Source organism: Elephas maximus, chromosome 8 (assembly GCF_024166365.1).
Source record: "Elephas maximus indicus isolate mEleMax1 chromosome 8, mEleMax1 primary haplotype, whole genome shotgun sequence".
NCBI lineage: Eukaryota > Metazoa > Chordata > Mammalia > Proboscidea > Elephantidae > Elephas > Elephas maximus.
This window is the reverse complement of record NC_064826.1, coordinates 115,927,118-115,943,888: the sequence shown is the minus strand read 5'-3', so window position 1 is coordinate 115,943,888 and position 16,771 is coordinate 115,927,118. Positions and strand designations below refer to the sequence as shown.

Here is a 16,771-nt window from a genome sequence, read left to right as displayed (position 1 = left end):
AATGTAGAATGATATGGTACAGGACAGGGCGGGTGGTGGCAATGGGAGACAGTGGAGGATAGGAGAGTTCTCCATTAAAATCTGAGCTCTTTGGACATAGTGGAACCCTGCTATCACTTTTTCCCTACCTTATGTATTTTTCCCAGCACTCAAAGGCAGTTTGGAAGTAATAGGGCACTTCACTGCTCTCGGAACAAATGGGAACCGGCCAGGTCAGGTGGGGGGGGGGGGTGGTGATCATCTGAAGACTAGCGTCTGAAGCATAGGAAGACTAGACATCTTCTGGACAGGAAGATGGGGCAGCAGCAGGAGCGTGGGGTGGCCCATGACATGTTTCTCCAGGTAGACAGATGATTATCTTTAGGAGGTGAAAGTTCTGGACCACAGCTAGACTTACCAGGTTTGAACCACACTTTCCAAACTGTGCACAGTGTGGAGGTTGGCCAAGACAACTTCTCAGGAGTTGGCCCCCTGATATCCCTGAAGCTCTGGGAGGGATATTATCTGCAGTTTCCTTTCTTCACATCAGCTCATGAGTGAGCACTTTTGCCTTGGATGGCACAGAATCCAAGAGCTACACGTCTGTCTCCCTTTAGTCCACTGACCCCTTTTCGAAACCCCACCTCCAAGGTGAGAGTTTTTCTGCTGCAGCTTTTTGGTCAGGCTTGAGCTACTGAATGTTTGGAGAAGAGCAACCTTCTCCTTTTAGGGGACTCGCCCCACATGAATGGCATATAGCAGGGTAAATACCTATTTCCCTTTGGGGCCTCTGTGCATTCCTACACCCAAGACTTTCTGGTAGCACTTTTCCATCTAAATGCTGTCACTGTTTTTTGTGCATACAGCTGCTTTTGACCCTTGGATTTGCACGTCCCCTTCTCTCCTGTCCTCTCTGTATTTCAGTGTCCTGGGAGTCTCATTTTCCCTGTCTGAGGCTATGCTGACCCCTCCCACTGAATTTGTGGTCTTAGTCTGGGGTGTGGGCTGCTGGCCTGCCATCCACACACAGCCTGCTGACTTACATGCTGGCGTGGCATTGGAGAATCTGGTCCACTGGGCAGGGGTTATACTTGGATGCGATACAAGCAGTTTCTTGCTTCTTATCTCATACCCGCCTGCCGTCACACAATTTTATTAACCACCCACCTCCTGTAGGGCTTAAAATTGTGACCCAGAAACTCCATTTGAAAGCTCTCAATTCCATCTTTTTTTGATATTTAGAAAAGAAATTGTTCCTTGTTCCAAGCAAAGCGAATTTGTTAACACAAAATATCAGTTAAACCGAGTCAGCCCATGTTTGCTTTTGGCACAAGTGTGAGGATATCCTGCCCTAGTCATTGATCTTGAGAAGTAGCTGCTCCTATTGATTCTAGATTATCCTGAAAAATGTAATTAATTTTCCTCCTCTCTTCAAGGTAACTTTACATAGACCTCATAAGCAACAATCCTGATCCCTATTACTTCTTCGACCAAGCAAAATTTACTTTTGTAAGATTATGGTATTATTCTTAGGAGAGAACTGTTCTAGAAAAAGGCTTCACTTGTACATATTTTCCATACCCTTGCCAGATTCCCACAGACAGGTTGTTAGAGTGGATGGTGTGTTCAGCCTTGTTCAGCACATCAGAGGATGAAACTGGTGGAGAGGGTCACCCTGGAGACTGTGATTCCAAGTGGTCAGAAGCCAAAGACTATCTTGTCCATGCAGTTAGCTGGCTCCAAGTCTACAAACAGGTATTCAATATGAAAGCCATTCTTTCCTAATATGTGCTATTATAAAAATACGAAGAATGCTCAAATCCACTCATGTTTTCCCACATCTTTCAACTGTTGGCTTATATGTCCTTCCCAGAAAGTCCTAAGGATTCCAACATCCTGGTTATGTACAACTTATACTGTGTACACAACACCAGGTCACAACTCATAAGGCCTTCCGTATTCACTTGACCAAAAAGTCCATCTTGGCCTGCTGGAAGACTTTGGTTTACAAAAATAACCTGGCTGCTCAGAGGTTCCTAAAACCACAATGTATTATTGATATGTGAGATTTTCACCAGGGCTATTTTGATTGCTGGTATTTTAGCATCCGTGCATCATTTTGAGTACTTATCTGACTTTTCCTCACTTCAGTGTTAACAAGAAGCACAGGGAACCACCAGTGACTATGACTTAAAAGTAAATAGCCAGGTGGCTACAGTTAGCTTTTGTCAGAAGTGCTTTCTGTTGCACAGTGCCTGCTAAGCACCTGCAGATACTACAGTGATTATTACTGATGACCTCAGAAGCCCACGATGGCCACGGCTAGTTCAAAACTTTCAGTTTTGGGGGAGGATCTGGAGAAGGAGCGAAGCAGAGGCCCACATGACAATTACTTTCCATTTGCTTTATCAAGCATTATATTTCCCATTGCAAAGAACATACCTCACCAACTTTTCTTTCCTAATATGTATCGCTGGTAAAGGTCATAATCTCAAACAGTGGAGAAAACATTGTTAAAAAAATATAGGTGTCATTGTAAACTAGGAGCCCTGGTAGAACAGTGGTTAAGCGCTTGGTTGCTAACCAAAACATTTATGGTTTGAATCCAACAGCTGCTCCACAAAGAAAAAGACCTGGTGATCTACTCCGGTAAAGATTTCATCCTAGGAAACCCTATGGGGCAGTTCTACTCTTTCATATAGGGTCGCTATGAGTTGGAATTGGCCAACAGCGCACAACAGCAATATTATAAACTTGGTAGCACTTAAATCTATCTGGCAGTAAAATGATCAAGTGATGGCATTAATGTGACCAGCAGCAAAAAGCCTGTGTGCTTTGTATATTATCTAAATAACTTACATTCATGGTTAATTGAGGATTATTTAGCACGTGTAAATGCCCATCAAGCATTTCACTGTGATATATTGTTTGGGCATTACTGATCTATTTTGGTGTAAATATTGATGATAAACTGCAATACTAATTGCCTTTACTGTCATCATCCTCAAGTCCTTGACCAAAAGTGGTATTTAGTAATGATGTATTAATTAATGTATATATATTTTTATATATTCAAAGTATATTAATGTATTTATGTTCTCCTTTTTTTTTTTTAAGCATGTCAGCATGTTCTACTTGCTTAGTTTTTAGATAGTATTTTATTTCTTAAGGAATTTGTGTTGTTGCCTTCTGTTTTGGGAATAGTAATTAGGGAATGAAAGAGGGAAATACGGACAAATTTTAAAAGTTACATGCATACATTGTTGCAATTTAAAATCATTAACTTCTGAATAGAAGCTAACTCATAACACAATTATAACAGAATTTCAATATGCCAGCAAAATAAAAATTGAATGTGGTCTAGCATGAATTTCCTAACCAATTACTATGCTTTTTAATTTATTTTTATTAGTGATAATATTTTTGTTTTTAAATTTGCAGGTGCTTGATCAGGGGCAAAAGGGTGACCTCCTTGAGAAGATGCTCACGGGGACTGGGCAATGCCTGGAGACCCTCAGGGATCAGTTTGAGGTGGAGAGCAAGCCATGGAAGGTGGCAGAAGCTTTGCACTCTCTGCTTCTCCTCTTGAATGACAGCTTGGCAGCAGATGGCACAAAAGGCAGCCATAAATCTCCAAAGATGTAAATCACATTTTCCTGTTTTATTATTTATTAGACTTGTTGTTAGGTGCCATTGAGTTGGTTCCAACTCATAGCGTTCGACAGGACGGAACACTGCCTGCCCAGTCCTGTGCCATCCTCATAATCATTGTTATGCTTGAGCCCATTGTTGCAGCCACTGTGTCAATCCATTTCATTGAGGGTCTTCCTCTTTTCTGCTGCCCCTCTGCTTTACCAAGCATGATGTCCTTCTCCAGATAACAATTCCAAATTATGTGAGAAAGTGTCTCGCCATCCTCACTTCTAAGCAGCATCCTGGCTGTACTTCTTCCAAAACAGATTTGTTTGTTCTTCTGGCGGTCCATGGAATATTCAATATTCTTTGCTAGTACAGTAATTCAAAGGCATCAATTCTTCTTTCGTCTTCCTTATTCATTGTCCAGCTTTCACATGCATATGAGGCAATTGAAAACACTACAGCTTGGGTCAGGTGCACCTTAGTCCTTAAAGTGACGTCTTTGCTTTTTAACAATTTAAACAGGTCTTTTGCAGCAGATTTGCCCAATGCAATGTATTAGACTAATGACGCTAAATTCTAAAGAATGCATGATGATACTGCTTAGAAATGAATTCTGTAAAATGACACCTAGACATTTAATTCCTAGTTAGCAAGTAGAAAATCCAGTAATTTTATTGTGGGCCATCACCATGATGGTAACTATTTTCAGGAATCCTGATGTCTGTTTAGATGCTAAAAACAATCTAAAAGGGAAATAATAGTTGAGAAGTTGCCAACTTCCTGGATTTTAGGTTGCATACCTTTGGTATTTGTTTTTTCTTTTTTTTAAAAAATAATTTTTATTGTGCTTTAAGTGAAAGTTTACAAATCAAGTCAGTCTGTCACATATAAGCTTATATACACCTTACTCCATACTCCCACTTACTCTCCCCCTAATGAGTCAGCCCGCTCCCTCCTTCCAGTCTCTTCTTTCATGATGATTTTGCCAGTTTCTAACCCTCTCTACCCTCCCATCTCCCCTCCAGACAGGAGATGCCAACACAGTCTCAAGTGTCCACCTGATACAAGTAGCTCACTCTTCATCACCATCTCTCTCCAACCCATTGTCCAGTCCCTTCCATGTCTGATGAGTTGTCTTCGGGAATGATTCCTGTCCTGGGCCAACAGAAGGTTTGGGGACGATGACCGCCGGGAGTCTTCTAGTCTCAGTCAGACCATTAAGTCTGGTCTTTTTATGAGAATTTGGGGTCTGCATCCCACTGTTCTCCTGCTGCCTCAGGGGTTCTCTGTTGTGCTCCCTGTCAGGGCAGTCATCGGCTGTGGCCGGGCACTATCTAGTTCTTCTGGTCTCAGGATGATGTAAGCCTCTGGTTCATGTGGTCCTTTCTGTCTCTTGGGCTCAGAGTTATCGTGTGACCTTGGTGTCCTTCATTCTCCTTTGATCCAGGTGGGTTGAGACCAATTGATGCATCTTAGATGGCCGCTTGTTAGCATTTAAGACCCCAAATGCCACAGTTCAAAGTGGGATGCAGAATGTTTTCATAACAGAATTATTTTGCCAATTGCCTTAGAGGTCCCCTTAAGCCATAGTCCCCAAACCCTCGCCCTTGCTCCGCTGACCTTCGAAGCATTCAGTTTATCCCAGAAACTTCTTTGCTTTTGGTCCAGTCCAATTTAGCTGACCTTCCGTGTATTGAGTATTCTCCTTCCCTTCACCTAAAGTAGTTCTTATCTACTAACTAATCAGTAAATAACCCTCTCCCACCCTCCCTCCCTCCCCCCCTCATAACCACAAAAGTATGTGTTCTTCTCACTTTATGCTATTTCTCCAGATCTTATAATAGTGGTCTTATACAATATTTGTCCTTTTACATCTGACTAATTTCACTCAGCATAATGCCTTCCAGGTCCCTCCATGTTATGAAATGTTTCACAGATGCCTCACTGTTCTTTATCAATGCATAGTATTCCACTGTGTGAATATACCATTATTTATTTAACCATTCATCCATTGATGGACACCTTGGTTGCTTCCAGCTTTTTGCTATTATAAACAATGCTGCAATAAACATGGGTGTGCATATATCTGTTCGTGTAAAGGCTCTTATTTGTCTAGGGTATATTCCGAGGAGTAGGATTTCTGGGTTGTATGGTAGTTCTATTTCTAACTTTTTAAGAAAATGCCAGATAGATTTCCAAAGTGGTTGTACCATTTTACATTCCCACCAGCAATGTATAAGAGTTCCAATCTCTCCGCAGCCTCTCCAACATTTATTATTTTGTGTTTTTTGGATTAATGCCAGCCTTGTTGGAGTGAGATGGAATCTCATCGTAGTTTTAATTTGCATTTCTCTAATAGCTAATGATCGAGAGCATTTTCTCATGTATCTGTTAGCTGCCTGAATATCTTCTTTAGTGAAGTGTGTGTTCATATCCTTTGCCCACTTTTTGATTGGGTTGTTTGTCTTTTTGTGGTTGAGTTTTAACAGAATCATATAGATTTTAGAGGTCAGGCACTGGTCAGAGATGTCATAGGTGAAAATTTTTTCCCAATCTGTAGGTGGTCTTTTTACATTTTGGTGAAGTCTTTAGATGAGCATAGGTGTTTGATTTTTAGAAGCTCCCAGTTATCTGGTTCCTCTTCGTCATTTTTGGTAATATTTTGTATTCTGTTTATGCCTTGTATTAGGGCTCCTAACATTGTCCCTATTTTTTCTTCCATGATCTTTATCATTTTAGTCTTTATGTTTAGGTCTTTGATCCACTTAGAGTTAGTTTTTGTGCATGGTGTGAGGTATGGGTCCTGTTTCATTTTTTTGCAAATGGACATCCAGTTATGCCAGCACCATTTGTTAAAAAGACTATCTTTTTTTTTTATTAACTTTTATTGAGCTTCAAGTGAACGTTTACAAATCAAGTCAAACTGTCACATATAAGTTTATATACACCTTGCTCCGTACTCCCACTTGCTCTCCCCCTAATGAGTCAGCCCTTCCAGTCTCTCCTTTCGTGACAATTTTGCCAGCTTCCAACTCTCTATCCTCCCATCCCCCCTCCAGACAGGAGATGACAACACAGTCTCAAGAGAAAGACTATCTTTTCCCCAATTAACTGACACTGGGCCTTTGTCAAATATCAGCTGCTCATATGTGGATGGATTTATATCTGGGTTCTCAATTCTGTTCCATTGGTCTATGTGCCTGTTGCTGTACCAGTACCAGGCTGTTTTGACTACTGTGGCTGTACAATATGTTCTAATATCAGGTAGAGCGAGGCCTCCCACTTTCTTCTTCTCTTTCAGTAATGCTTTACTTATCCGGGGCTTCTTTCCTTTCCATATGAAGTTGGTGATTTGTTTCTCCATCACATTAAAAAATGTCATTGGAATTTGGATCGGAAGTGCATTGTATGTATAGATGGCTTTTGGTAGAATAAACATTTTTACTATGTTAAGTCTTCTTATCCATGAGCAAGGTATGTTTTTCCACTTATGTAGGTCCTTTTTAGTTTCTTGCACTAGTACTTTGTAGTTTTCTTTGTATAGGTCTTTTACGTCTTTGGTAAGATTTATTCCTATGTATTTTATCTTCTTGGGGGCTACTGTGAATGATATTGATTTGGTGATTTCCTCTTCAATGTTGTTTGTGTTGATGTAGAGGAATCCAAGTGATTTTTGTATGTTTATCTTATAACCTGAGACTCTGCCAAACTCTTCTATTAGTTTCAGTAGTTTTCTGGAGGATTCCTTAGGGTTTTCTGTGTATAAGATCATGTCATCTGCAAATAGAGATAATTTTACTTTTTCCTTGACAATCTGGATGCCCTTTATTTCTTTGTCTAGCCTAATTGCTCTGGCTAGGACTTCTAGCACAATGCTGAATAAGAGCGGTGATAAACGGCATCCTTGTCTGGTTCCCGTTCTCAAGGGAAATGCTTTCAGGCTCTCTCCATTTAGAGTGATGTTGGCTATTGGCTTTGTATAAATGCCCTTTATTATGTTGAGGAATTTTCCTTCAATTCCTATTTTGCTGAGAGTTGGTTTTTGTTCTGAAGTGAACAATCATATTTTAGATGTACTTTTATATAAGACACTACCAGTTTTCATATTTATTTTAAAATTGGTATAGATGCTATTTTTACATGAGGTCCAGAAATATTTTGGAAGTGGGAAAAAGTGAATCTTGTTCATTTTTGAAAACATAAAATTATATATATATTTTTTATATTTTAAGATAACCAAAATTTATTGACCAAAATGGCTGATGCTGTTACAACACTGGAATTTTTTTCTCCAGTATGTGTGGGAGTTTGTTGTAAGTTGGTAAACTTTATTGCCCCCGTGAAGTTAAGCAACTCCCTGGAAGAGAGCAGTAAGATTTCTCAAACCCACAGATCACAGAAACTCTTCTTTGTCCTGTACATTGAAGAGAGCATTGTGATGTCAAAATTTTATGCGGCAGCTTTTTTTTTTTTATGATATACATAACAAGAGCAACTCTAAACATTTGTAACTCTTTCAAATTTTCTGGAATGAAGTTAGAAAACAGTATCTGGCTTTTGAAGAAACAGTTAGCTAGACTTCCTTGCTGGTCTCCTTGGGTTACTGTTTTAAAACATAAAATTAAGTCTCTGCCTCTTTAATGCATTTTAATAGAAACGTCATGTTATGTCACCTTAATTTTCCCAAAACCCTCAAATGCACCCTCCCATTTTGTCCAGGGTCCTGTGCCTGCTCCCTGACAGATAAGAGGTGAGAGGATACTAGGAAATCCTGCGTGGCTCTTGTTTCACAAAGGGAATGTTAGGCATCATCAAGTTGATTTTGACTCGTAGTGATCCCACGACTGAGTAGAGCTGCCCCATAGTGTTTTCTAGACATTAAAAGTGCCTGGCTGCTAACTGAAAGTTGATGGTTTGAACCCACCAGCCGCTCCACGGGAGACAAGACCTGGTGTTCTACTCTCATAAAGATTAAAAAAAAAAAAAAAATACAGCCTAAGAAATCCTATGAGGCAGTTCTACTCTGTCCTATAGGATGAGACAGAGTACAGGAGTTGCAATTGACTTGATGGCATATAATACAACAACCACAAATTTTTATAGGGACAGATCGCCAGACCTTTCTTCCACGGAGCTGTTGCATGGGTCCCAACCGCAAACCTCTTAGGCAGCAGCCGAGCTCATAACCATTGTGCAACTAGGGCTCCTCATAGAGGGATTAAGAAAGTGAAATATTAAACCCACCCTAAAAAAAAAAAAAAAAATTTTTTTTTTTTTAAGAACTCAGGCTTGAGTACCCTAACTCTTCCCTGATCCCATACAAAATTTTCACACACACTTCAGGGTCACAAAGATGGCCCAAACATAGCTTTGTGACCCTTCTGCTATGTGTGGGGTGTATGATCGAGCTTTTGAGCCCCCATTTCTCCTTCCAGGGCCTTTCGTTCTAGATAATAGCAAAACTGCCTCCCTGTGGCTATCTGGGTAACAAGCAACTGTGTCAACTGTGCCACTCTTGGGCCCTTGGTTCATCTTCCTAGGCCTCCTCATTAGTGATGACATCACTAGATGGCTTCTAAGGCGCTTGCTTTCTAGTTAGAAACCTCTTTGTCTGCTGGAGCCCTGGTGCAGAATTCAATGGCCCTGTTCTTCATCTGTAAAAAAGAGATGATTCTGCTCACTTCGTCAGGTTGTTACATGGGTTATCAGTGAGAATCCTTGTGTCGAGAGTGTCCCACATTTTGTAGACACTCATAAATTTGGCTGATAAATATTTCACTGACATCAGTTTATCTCGCTTTTGAAACTCTCCCCCACTCCAACCTTTTTTTTACAAGTTCACTGGTTTTCATACACAGGTGTCCCTTCATACATACCTCTAAGATGCTGCCATTTGTTTTGTTGATATTATTTTTGGTGTATAGGCTTTTTATTTTCCTTTTGTATGGAGCCGTGAGTCCCCTTCCAGCAGGCGTAATCCTTATTTGTGTGTGTGTGAGGTTTCCTTGTTCTCCATGCCATCTACTTTGTCAGCAAAGGTAAGGCTCACAGCTGTCTCTCCTGTTTTGTCTTGAGTGCTTCCTTCTCCACCTTTGCGTTTTTCATTGTTGCTGTTTCTGTTACCTGCTGCCATTTCTATTACATCTTTTCCAAGCTTGTATTCTTGTGTCTCCTCTTCATCTTAAACCTTGCATTAAATCCAACAGGCATCTGCCTTAAGCCTTCTTCTCATCTTTATAAGGCTCATAGTCACCCTCAGCAGGAGACTGTAAATCTTTTAACATCAGCTCTGGTCCAGGAAATCACAGCTCCTTTTTTTCCTACCCTATCTCAACAGCTAATTGTTGACTTATTTTTCAAGTGGTCAGACCCATAAGCACACCAGCTACAGAACAGCAGCAGCTATTGATCCAGCCTGCCTTTAAGCCAGGACTATTGAGATGCTGTAAAGAGACCTATCAAGGTGGCAGAAAGGTCTCAGTGGAACCAGGAGCTCAAATTCTTTGACATGACTCCTTCAGTCAGGCATTTTGGTTGGGCTCCTGTAGCAACAACTTTCTGTTTTTCTTTACCTTTAACTTCTTTCTCCTGGGTTGAAGATTCTATGCACTTGCCACAAAGACTTAGAGATTCCAGACTTCTTACTCTGGAACAATTCTGCCGACAGTGTGCGCTGCGTCTTTATCTTCAAGACTCCAACATTTAATTCTCAGTTCAGTACCTTCTCTTTCCCAGAGTCATTATATTCTCAGATAATCTCCTGGTTGTTTCCTCACCCTGTCCAGGAACACATCATCTTCCTGAATAGGCTGGAGCCTAGAGAAGGAGTCCCTCAAGCCCTTCGCCTCTTTCTCCCCAACAGACATTCAGGCAGGGAGGTAGATACGGCTCCCACAATGGCAGTCCTTGAGATAGATTCCTGGTGACCTTTCTGACTGGCTTTCAAGGTGAAAAACTTGAAAATATAGTCTTGGAAAATGGCACTAGGTTGGAAGCTCCTTCTGCATGTGAAAGACGTGTGGATTGCCTGGCTATTCGGCCTTTGAGAATCTTATAGAAGTTGCTAATTCGCCCTCCTCAGTTTGCACTGCACTCTGCCACACAGTGGCTCACATTCGGAAACTTTACTCAAATTATTTTTCTGTGCCTGATAACTGGAGGCTGCAAGGCATATGTTTTTAAATCTAACCTTGAACTTTCTCCTAACACTCACTTCTTTTACACACTACTAAGAATATACTTTCCTGTTTTGGGGTAAAGGAGAAAGTTTAATCCATATTCAGGACCTAAAAATACCCCAAAGTCAGCCAATTCAAGCAGTGCAATTTGTCTAGTACCTGATTATAAGCATGCGATGAAGCGGAACTGTCAGCCTCTGAGCACACTTCCGAAAGCAATGAGATCTCTTCTTAGGAGCAGACTTTCCGTTTCCCCGGGTGGCACGTTGGACTGCTCTCCCCCTCGGTTTGTTTGTCTGTCTTTGCCCCAGATTCCCGCATTTGCTGAGACTGCAGAGCTTGCTGCAAATGTTGCCCCGGTGGCCCGCTCTGCAGTGGTTGCTCCAGCTGGACAGCGCCCTCCGGAAAGCCATCACCCAGAATTTACGTTTCGTCCAAGGTAACCTGGCTCTAGTGTTATTTGTCACTGACTCACTGAGAGCAAGCAAGAAATTTATTGGGAAACTGACCTGAAGCCGCCTGATAGCTTTGTGAAGTTTGGAGATAAATTATGCTGGTAATATATATATATGTATGCTCTAATCTGAGACTTTCTGGGATATTCCAGATATGCCACAGCAAGGGTCAATAAAGAATGCTGCCACAGTGAAGGATGTGTTCTTCTGTGCTATGTGACCCTTTAGTGTGGGGATAGCAGGGGATTTCCAAGGACTGGGGTCTCAGTTGTACATTCATACCATCATCCATGGTTCTCAGGCTGGGAAGGGACCAGCAAGCATTGCTTGGAATCATCCTGATTCTGGTTTCCCCCTCTTTGCTCCTTGGCGTCTGGAGGGAAGGGTGCTTTTCTCCTTGGTTTGCAGAATGCTCTTCTTTAAGCTTCCATTGACTGTTGTGTTTTTCTTTCTGTCCTCCTCCAAAGTGGTCACTAGCAAGTTTGTACTTTAGCCCAAGTGAACAGGGGCTTTCCATCTTCTCCAAATAAAGAGAGAATAAATGAGAGGGATGCTGGTTTTGAACTAAACCTCTCCAGCAACTAAGACTCCATACTCAGGAGTCTTTGGAAAGGATAAAATGGTATTAAAATGTCTTTTTGAGTTTTCCTCTCTAAGAAAGATAATAAGCTATATGAAAACAGTTCAAGTGTGCTACAATACATTTTTAGAATTCAGTTGATCGATTCGCAGCCAGGTGTGGCAGTCAAGCTTGGAACACCTTACATTAGGCGAATAGCACATCTATTTGTCAATCTTACAGAAGTCCTCATTCACCTGGAGATGTCAGCTAACTCTTCTAAACTGGATAAATCTGACCAATTGAAACTGGAAATGGACATGGTCTTTTGGAAGTTAAAGCAGGTAAACCACAGCCAAAGATCATAAATAAACAATTTTTATAAAATGTTGAAGAAACTCATGCAATATTCAGTTTTGCTCCTGTTGTGAATTGTGCTAACAAAATAAAGGGAATGATAGGCAAGGTTTTGAAGAAATTCGTGTTTTGTTTTTAAATTTTTATTGTTGTTTATCTCTATATTCCTTGGGTAGCATATCTAAATCTCTCTCAATGTTACCTCCTTCCTGCCCACATTAACCCTTTAGATTTTGAAGAATAATGCAACTAATATGTGCCTAAATGGACACTTGTCTGAGCAGGAAGCCCTTCTTCGTCCTCAGAATGCCAGAGTTTGGGAGAGCCTAGTGGGACTGCTGTGCCAACAGAACTCCTCCAATGTGACCAATATTTTAAACAAGCTAATTAGTTCAGTAGAGGATGCTGTAAGTATTACTCCACTTAATCTCTTCCAAGAGTACCAATGGGCTCATTTTTAAGGTTAATATGCCAATATTTAACCTTGAATTTTGATAAGGGAAGTATTGACATCAGTCATACACTTAAAAATGGTGGATGGAATCCTGTCTGCCCTTCAGTCCCATCCCTTTTGTTTAGCTGCTATGGAAGGTTGTGTGCCTTCCAACCTACCCACATCTGCGTTGACATAAAACCGATGTCCCTAAAAGCACCTCAAACTTAAGAAGCATGGGAGGTCACTATGCTTCCCTGTCCTGCTCCATGTCTAATGTGTGCACTAGAAAAAGTGGAGGAATATCTTTGAAGATCAATCAACTTGTAGCAAAACTATGGCTTTTGGTGGTAATAGACCTTAAAAGCCATGTTCCTCGAGTGTCGTTGCTCAGAACACATGGCCACCCTTGCTGAGCACTCAGGTAGCCCTGCGGGATGTTGAGCAATTTGTTAGTAAACATTATTGTGTCAAGTTGAGCCCATCTTTTCTTACTGAGCACTAAAAACAGCAACATACACTTTTTTTGTAATTCATTATTTCTTTCAGAATTATCTCTTTCATTTTTGTCTTTTTCCTTATAAATCATGTTACTCCAGAAAAAGAATATACATGAAATAAAACCAAAACCAGTGATGTAATAAAACCAGTGACATAAAAACTCTGTCATGGCAAAAAGAAAAAAAAATCAAGGCAGTAATGCATACATAATTTAATACAGTCAACCATTTCTTAGCACCTACTTTGTGTTGGGTACGTGGTGTGATAAAAGGGATATCAACAGAAGGAGGACACTGTTCTGCCAGAGAATGGCAGATACCCATGAGTGCATGGGGGCTTAGCATCTGGAAATGAGTTGATGAGACTTAAAAGAGCTGTAAGATTTGGATCCACCACCTGTCTCTCAGTTTCTCATATGGTGGTAGCTTGAGTGTTGCTGTGATGCTGGAAGCTATGCAACCAGTATTTCAAATACCAGCAGGGTCACCCAGGGTGGGCAGGTTTCAGTGAAGCTTTCAGACTAAGACAGACTAGGAAGAAAACCTAATGATCTGCTTCTGAAAATTTGCCAGTGAAAACCCTATGGATCACAACAGAACTTTTCCTCCTGGCTTGCTTTGAACACAGCATCAGGAGGGATCAAATGCTGGAGACGGACATCATGTTTGGTGAAGTAGAGAACCAATGAGGGTGAGGGAGACCTTCAGTGAGATGAATTGGCACAGTAGCCACAATGGTGGTCTTGAACATGCTGGCAATCATGAGGATAGCCCAGGACCATGCAATGTTTTGTTCTGTTGTGCTTGATGTCACCATGAGTTGGAGCTGACTTAATGGCAGCTAGCTATCTCTATTACTAGCTTAAGATTTGGAGGGAAGGGCAACTTGGAGAAGAACTCTAGGCAGAGGAAAAAGTGTATGTGACCACGGGCAAGCAGCCTTGAAAAACTAGTACCTGTTTGCACATTTGCTTTTCTGCTATTGAGCTATAAACTCTTTCCTGGTAGAGAGGCCGTTGCAAATGTCTTTGTATCTATGAACCTAACACGTTGTGCCCAGACAGAGAAGGAACTCAGCAGTATCTGTCTCTGGTGATGAGAATATTTACAGACTTCACATAAATGAGATAAACTCACTGATGTTGTTTAGGTTATTTATCACTGCCTAACAGACCCCACCAAACCTCAGTGGCTTAAACAAAATCATTTTATTCTCTCTCATGACTCTGTGGGTTGACTGGGCTCCACTGGACCGCTCTTCTGGTGGTCTGACCTGGCATCTCTAGTGTAGTTCTAATCAGATGGAAGGTGTGCTGGAGTCTCTGGATGCTCATCTGAGGCACTGGGATGACTGGGCCGCTTTCTTTCCATCTAGTGTTCTCTAGCAGAGTAGCTAGACTTCTTCCATGGAAGTTCGGAAATCCCAAAAACAAGCAAAAGGAAGAAAGTGGGAGCTGCTAGCCCTCAGAAAACTAGGACTGTGACTAGCACATGTCACTGCTGATGCATTTCATGGATTAATGTGAGTCATAGTCCAGCCTAGACTAATTGTGCGAGGGGATTACCAAGAGTGTGAATGTAATTCATTGTGGGCCATTTGGGGAGACTAGCTAACTCAGATGGGTATGACATTTGGGTCCCATTCTACTTTATTATTGGATAATGTCTTAGGGAATAAAAATTCGAGACTAGAACTGTGACTTAGATGATTACAATCGCACAGGGCATGGCCTTTGCTGTGTAGTTTAAGTGAACTTCTCTTAAGTGAGGTAGATGAAGACTCTAGCCCTCACAATTTAATTTTTTTTATTTGTTACAAGCCATGCTCTCTTTTACTGTTAAGGATCGTATTTTACAAGAGGTCATTATTGGACACACAGACATGCCAGTTTCAATGACTGAAGACTTTCTGGGCTGGCCAGAAGTCCAGGCGCAGTTCTCAGAAGTGAGCCTTTCCTGTACTCGGGTCTTTCAGCCACTGGGAGCTGATGCCTTGCCTGGGAGTGAGGTCTCTTCTGCTGACTGTAAGGACCAGCTTATTTCTACAGTGTGAGTATGTGCTTGATGAAAAAACTTACAAACAGGTGGAAATCAGAATGATTTCAGCTACCCTTCTACTGAAATGATAGATCAAAGAAGTATATTCTATTTCTAATGAATAGAGGATTGTTTAATTTTTTTTTCTTTTTAAAACGATTAACCTCTTTGGTACTATTGCAAAACATCTACAAACTTTTAAACATTAAACAGTTTTTTAAAAAGCTTAACCATTGGCTTAATTTTCACAAAAAATGTAGGATTTCTGTTTTTGTCTAAGGCGAGAACATGACTGAAGTTCTTATTCACTACACACTGGTGTTAACTACCAATGGGAGGCTTTTCAGAAAATTTGGCTTGCTTCTATTTCATGGTGCTGTGAATTGTATGTGTGATCAATTTCCATTTTCCTTGACTTATATTTTATGTATTCTCATAAATAGTTTTACGTCATTTTTCATATCAGGTTGGGGTATTCATAAACAAATGAATATTAAGAAAACACTTTCAAAGATTCTAAATTCCTGCATAACTGGACTCCCCAGCATTTTCATATATTTGTATTTTGATGAATGGTCTGTCATCTGGAAAACCATTATTCAATTGCAGTTTCCTGTGGATTCTTTTTGACTGTAGGCTATTTCGTACACTTGAAAAAATACAATTGTCTCTGGAACAAACAGACTACTGGAAAGCCTTCATAGGATTTATCAGGAAGACTTGTGAAGTGGCTAGAAACGTGAATATGCAAGAAAGTTTCCACAGCAGCCGGTTCGGTAAGTCAGTAGTCTTAACTATAGGCATGTGGGTGTTTCTCTCTCTTCATAAGAGACCAGCCTATTTAATAAAGAGTAGTTTAAAATGGGGAGCTCTCAAAGTACAATTGGCCATTGTGACTACTGCACCCAATTTACTCCCAGCAATTATAAGACCAAAAGTCCTGCTTTGATAAGACCAGGTTGTCCCAGCACAGTTTCTAACAATGAATGACCTCTTTCACTATCAAATTTGTCCTGGTTTGGGTGATAAATAATTGTATGGGTAGTCGAATCATGACCCTAGCTACAAGAGTCCAGATTTACTGCATGTGGGGCCCTGTCACTTCACTTAGGTCCACTCTGTACACTGGGAAGACGTTCCATGTAGTGTATGCTCCCCGCTGGCCTTGCCAGCCTCCAAAAACCAAAAATTTCACGAAATGGGAATTTTATAAATCTGCAACTGTATGATTCACAGGAGTCACCCTGTTCCCCTAAGGACCATTTTTTGAGATGATGATGGCAGAGTGGTACTTGCGTTTCTGACTCTCTGTCCTCTTCCTAGCCCAGAGCTGGTGTGTCTTTCCATCTCTCCTCGGGGATCAGGCTCAGCCCTCATATATCCTGGCATCACTCCCTTGTAGTGGACTTATCAACTTCTCCTTAGAACACCTGTATCTTGGATTGAGAAAGAAAGCTTCTCATTCCTTTTTGTGGTAATGCCCACCTGGCCTTCTTTCTTTCTTTTTCTTCCTAACAGAGATAACGATAACAACAAAATGTCAAACTGCTGCTTTTAGAGGCTGCCAGAAAATTCCCCTTTCTGTGACTCTCAGTATCAAAACTGCCTTTCACAAGACAGGCTTAGTGAGTTTG

At 41.0% G+C, this 16,771-nt stretch overlaps 1 protein-coding gene across 1 annotated transcript in view; it reads left to right on the top strand.

Annotated features, from left to right (window-relative positions):
- The window catches only part of ABCA13 (ATP binding cassette subfamily A member 13), a 570,776-nt gene that overhangs the window by 87,411 nt on the left and 466,594 nt on the right, over positions 1 to 16,771 (top strand). Inside the window, 7 exon segments of the mRNA XM_049894281.1 lie at positions 1,570 to 1,734; positions 3,421 to 3,620; positions 11,108 to 11,235; positions 12,054 to 12,154; positions 12,398 to 12,574; positions 14,944 to 15,149; positions 15,774 to 15,913. Of these exon segments, the coding sequence (XP_049750238.1) occupies positions 1,570 to 1,734; positions 3,421 to 3,620; positions 11,108 to 11,235; positions 12,054 to 12,154; positions 12,398 to 12,574; positions 14,944 to 15,149; positions 15,774 to 15,913 (1,117 nt within the window).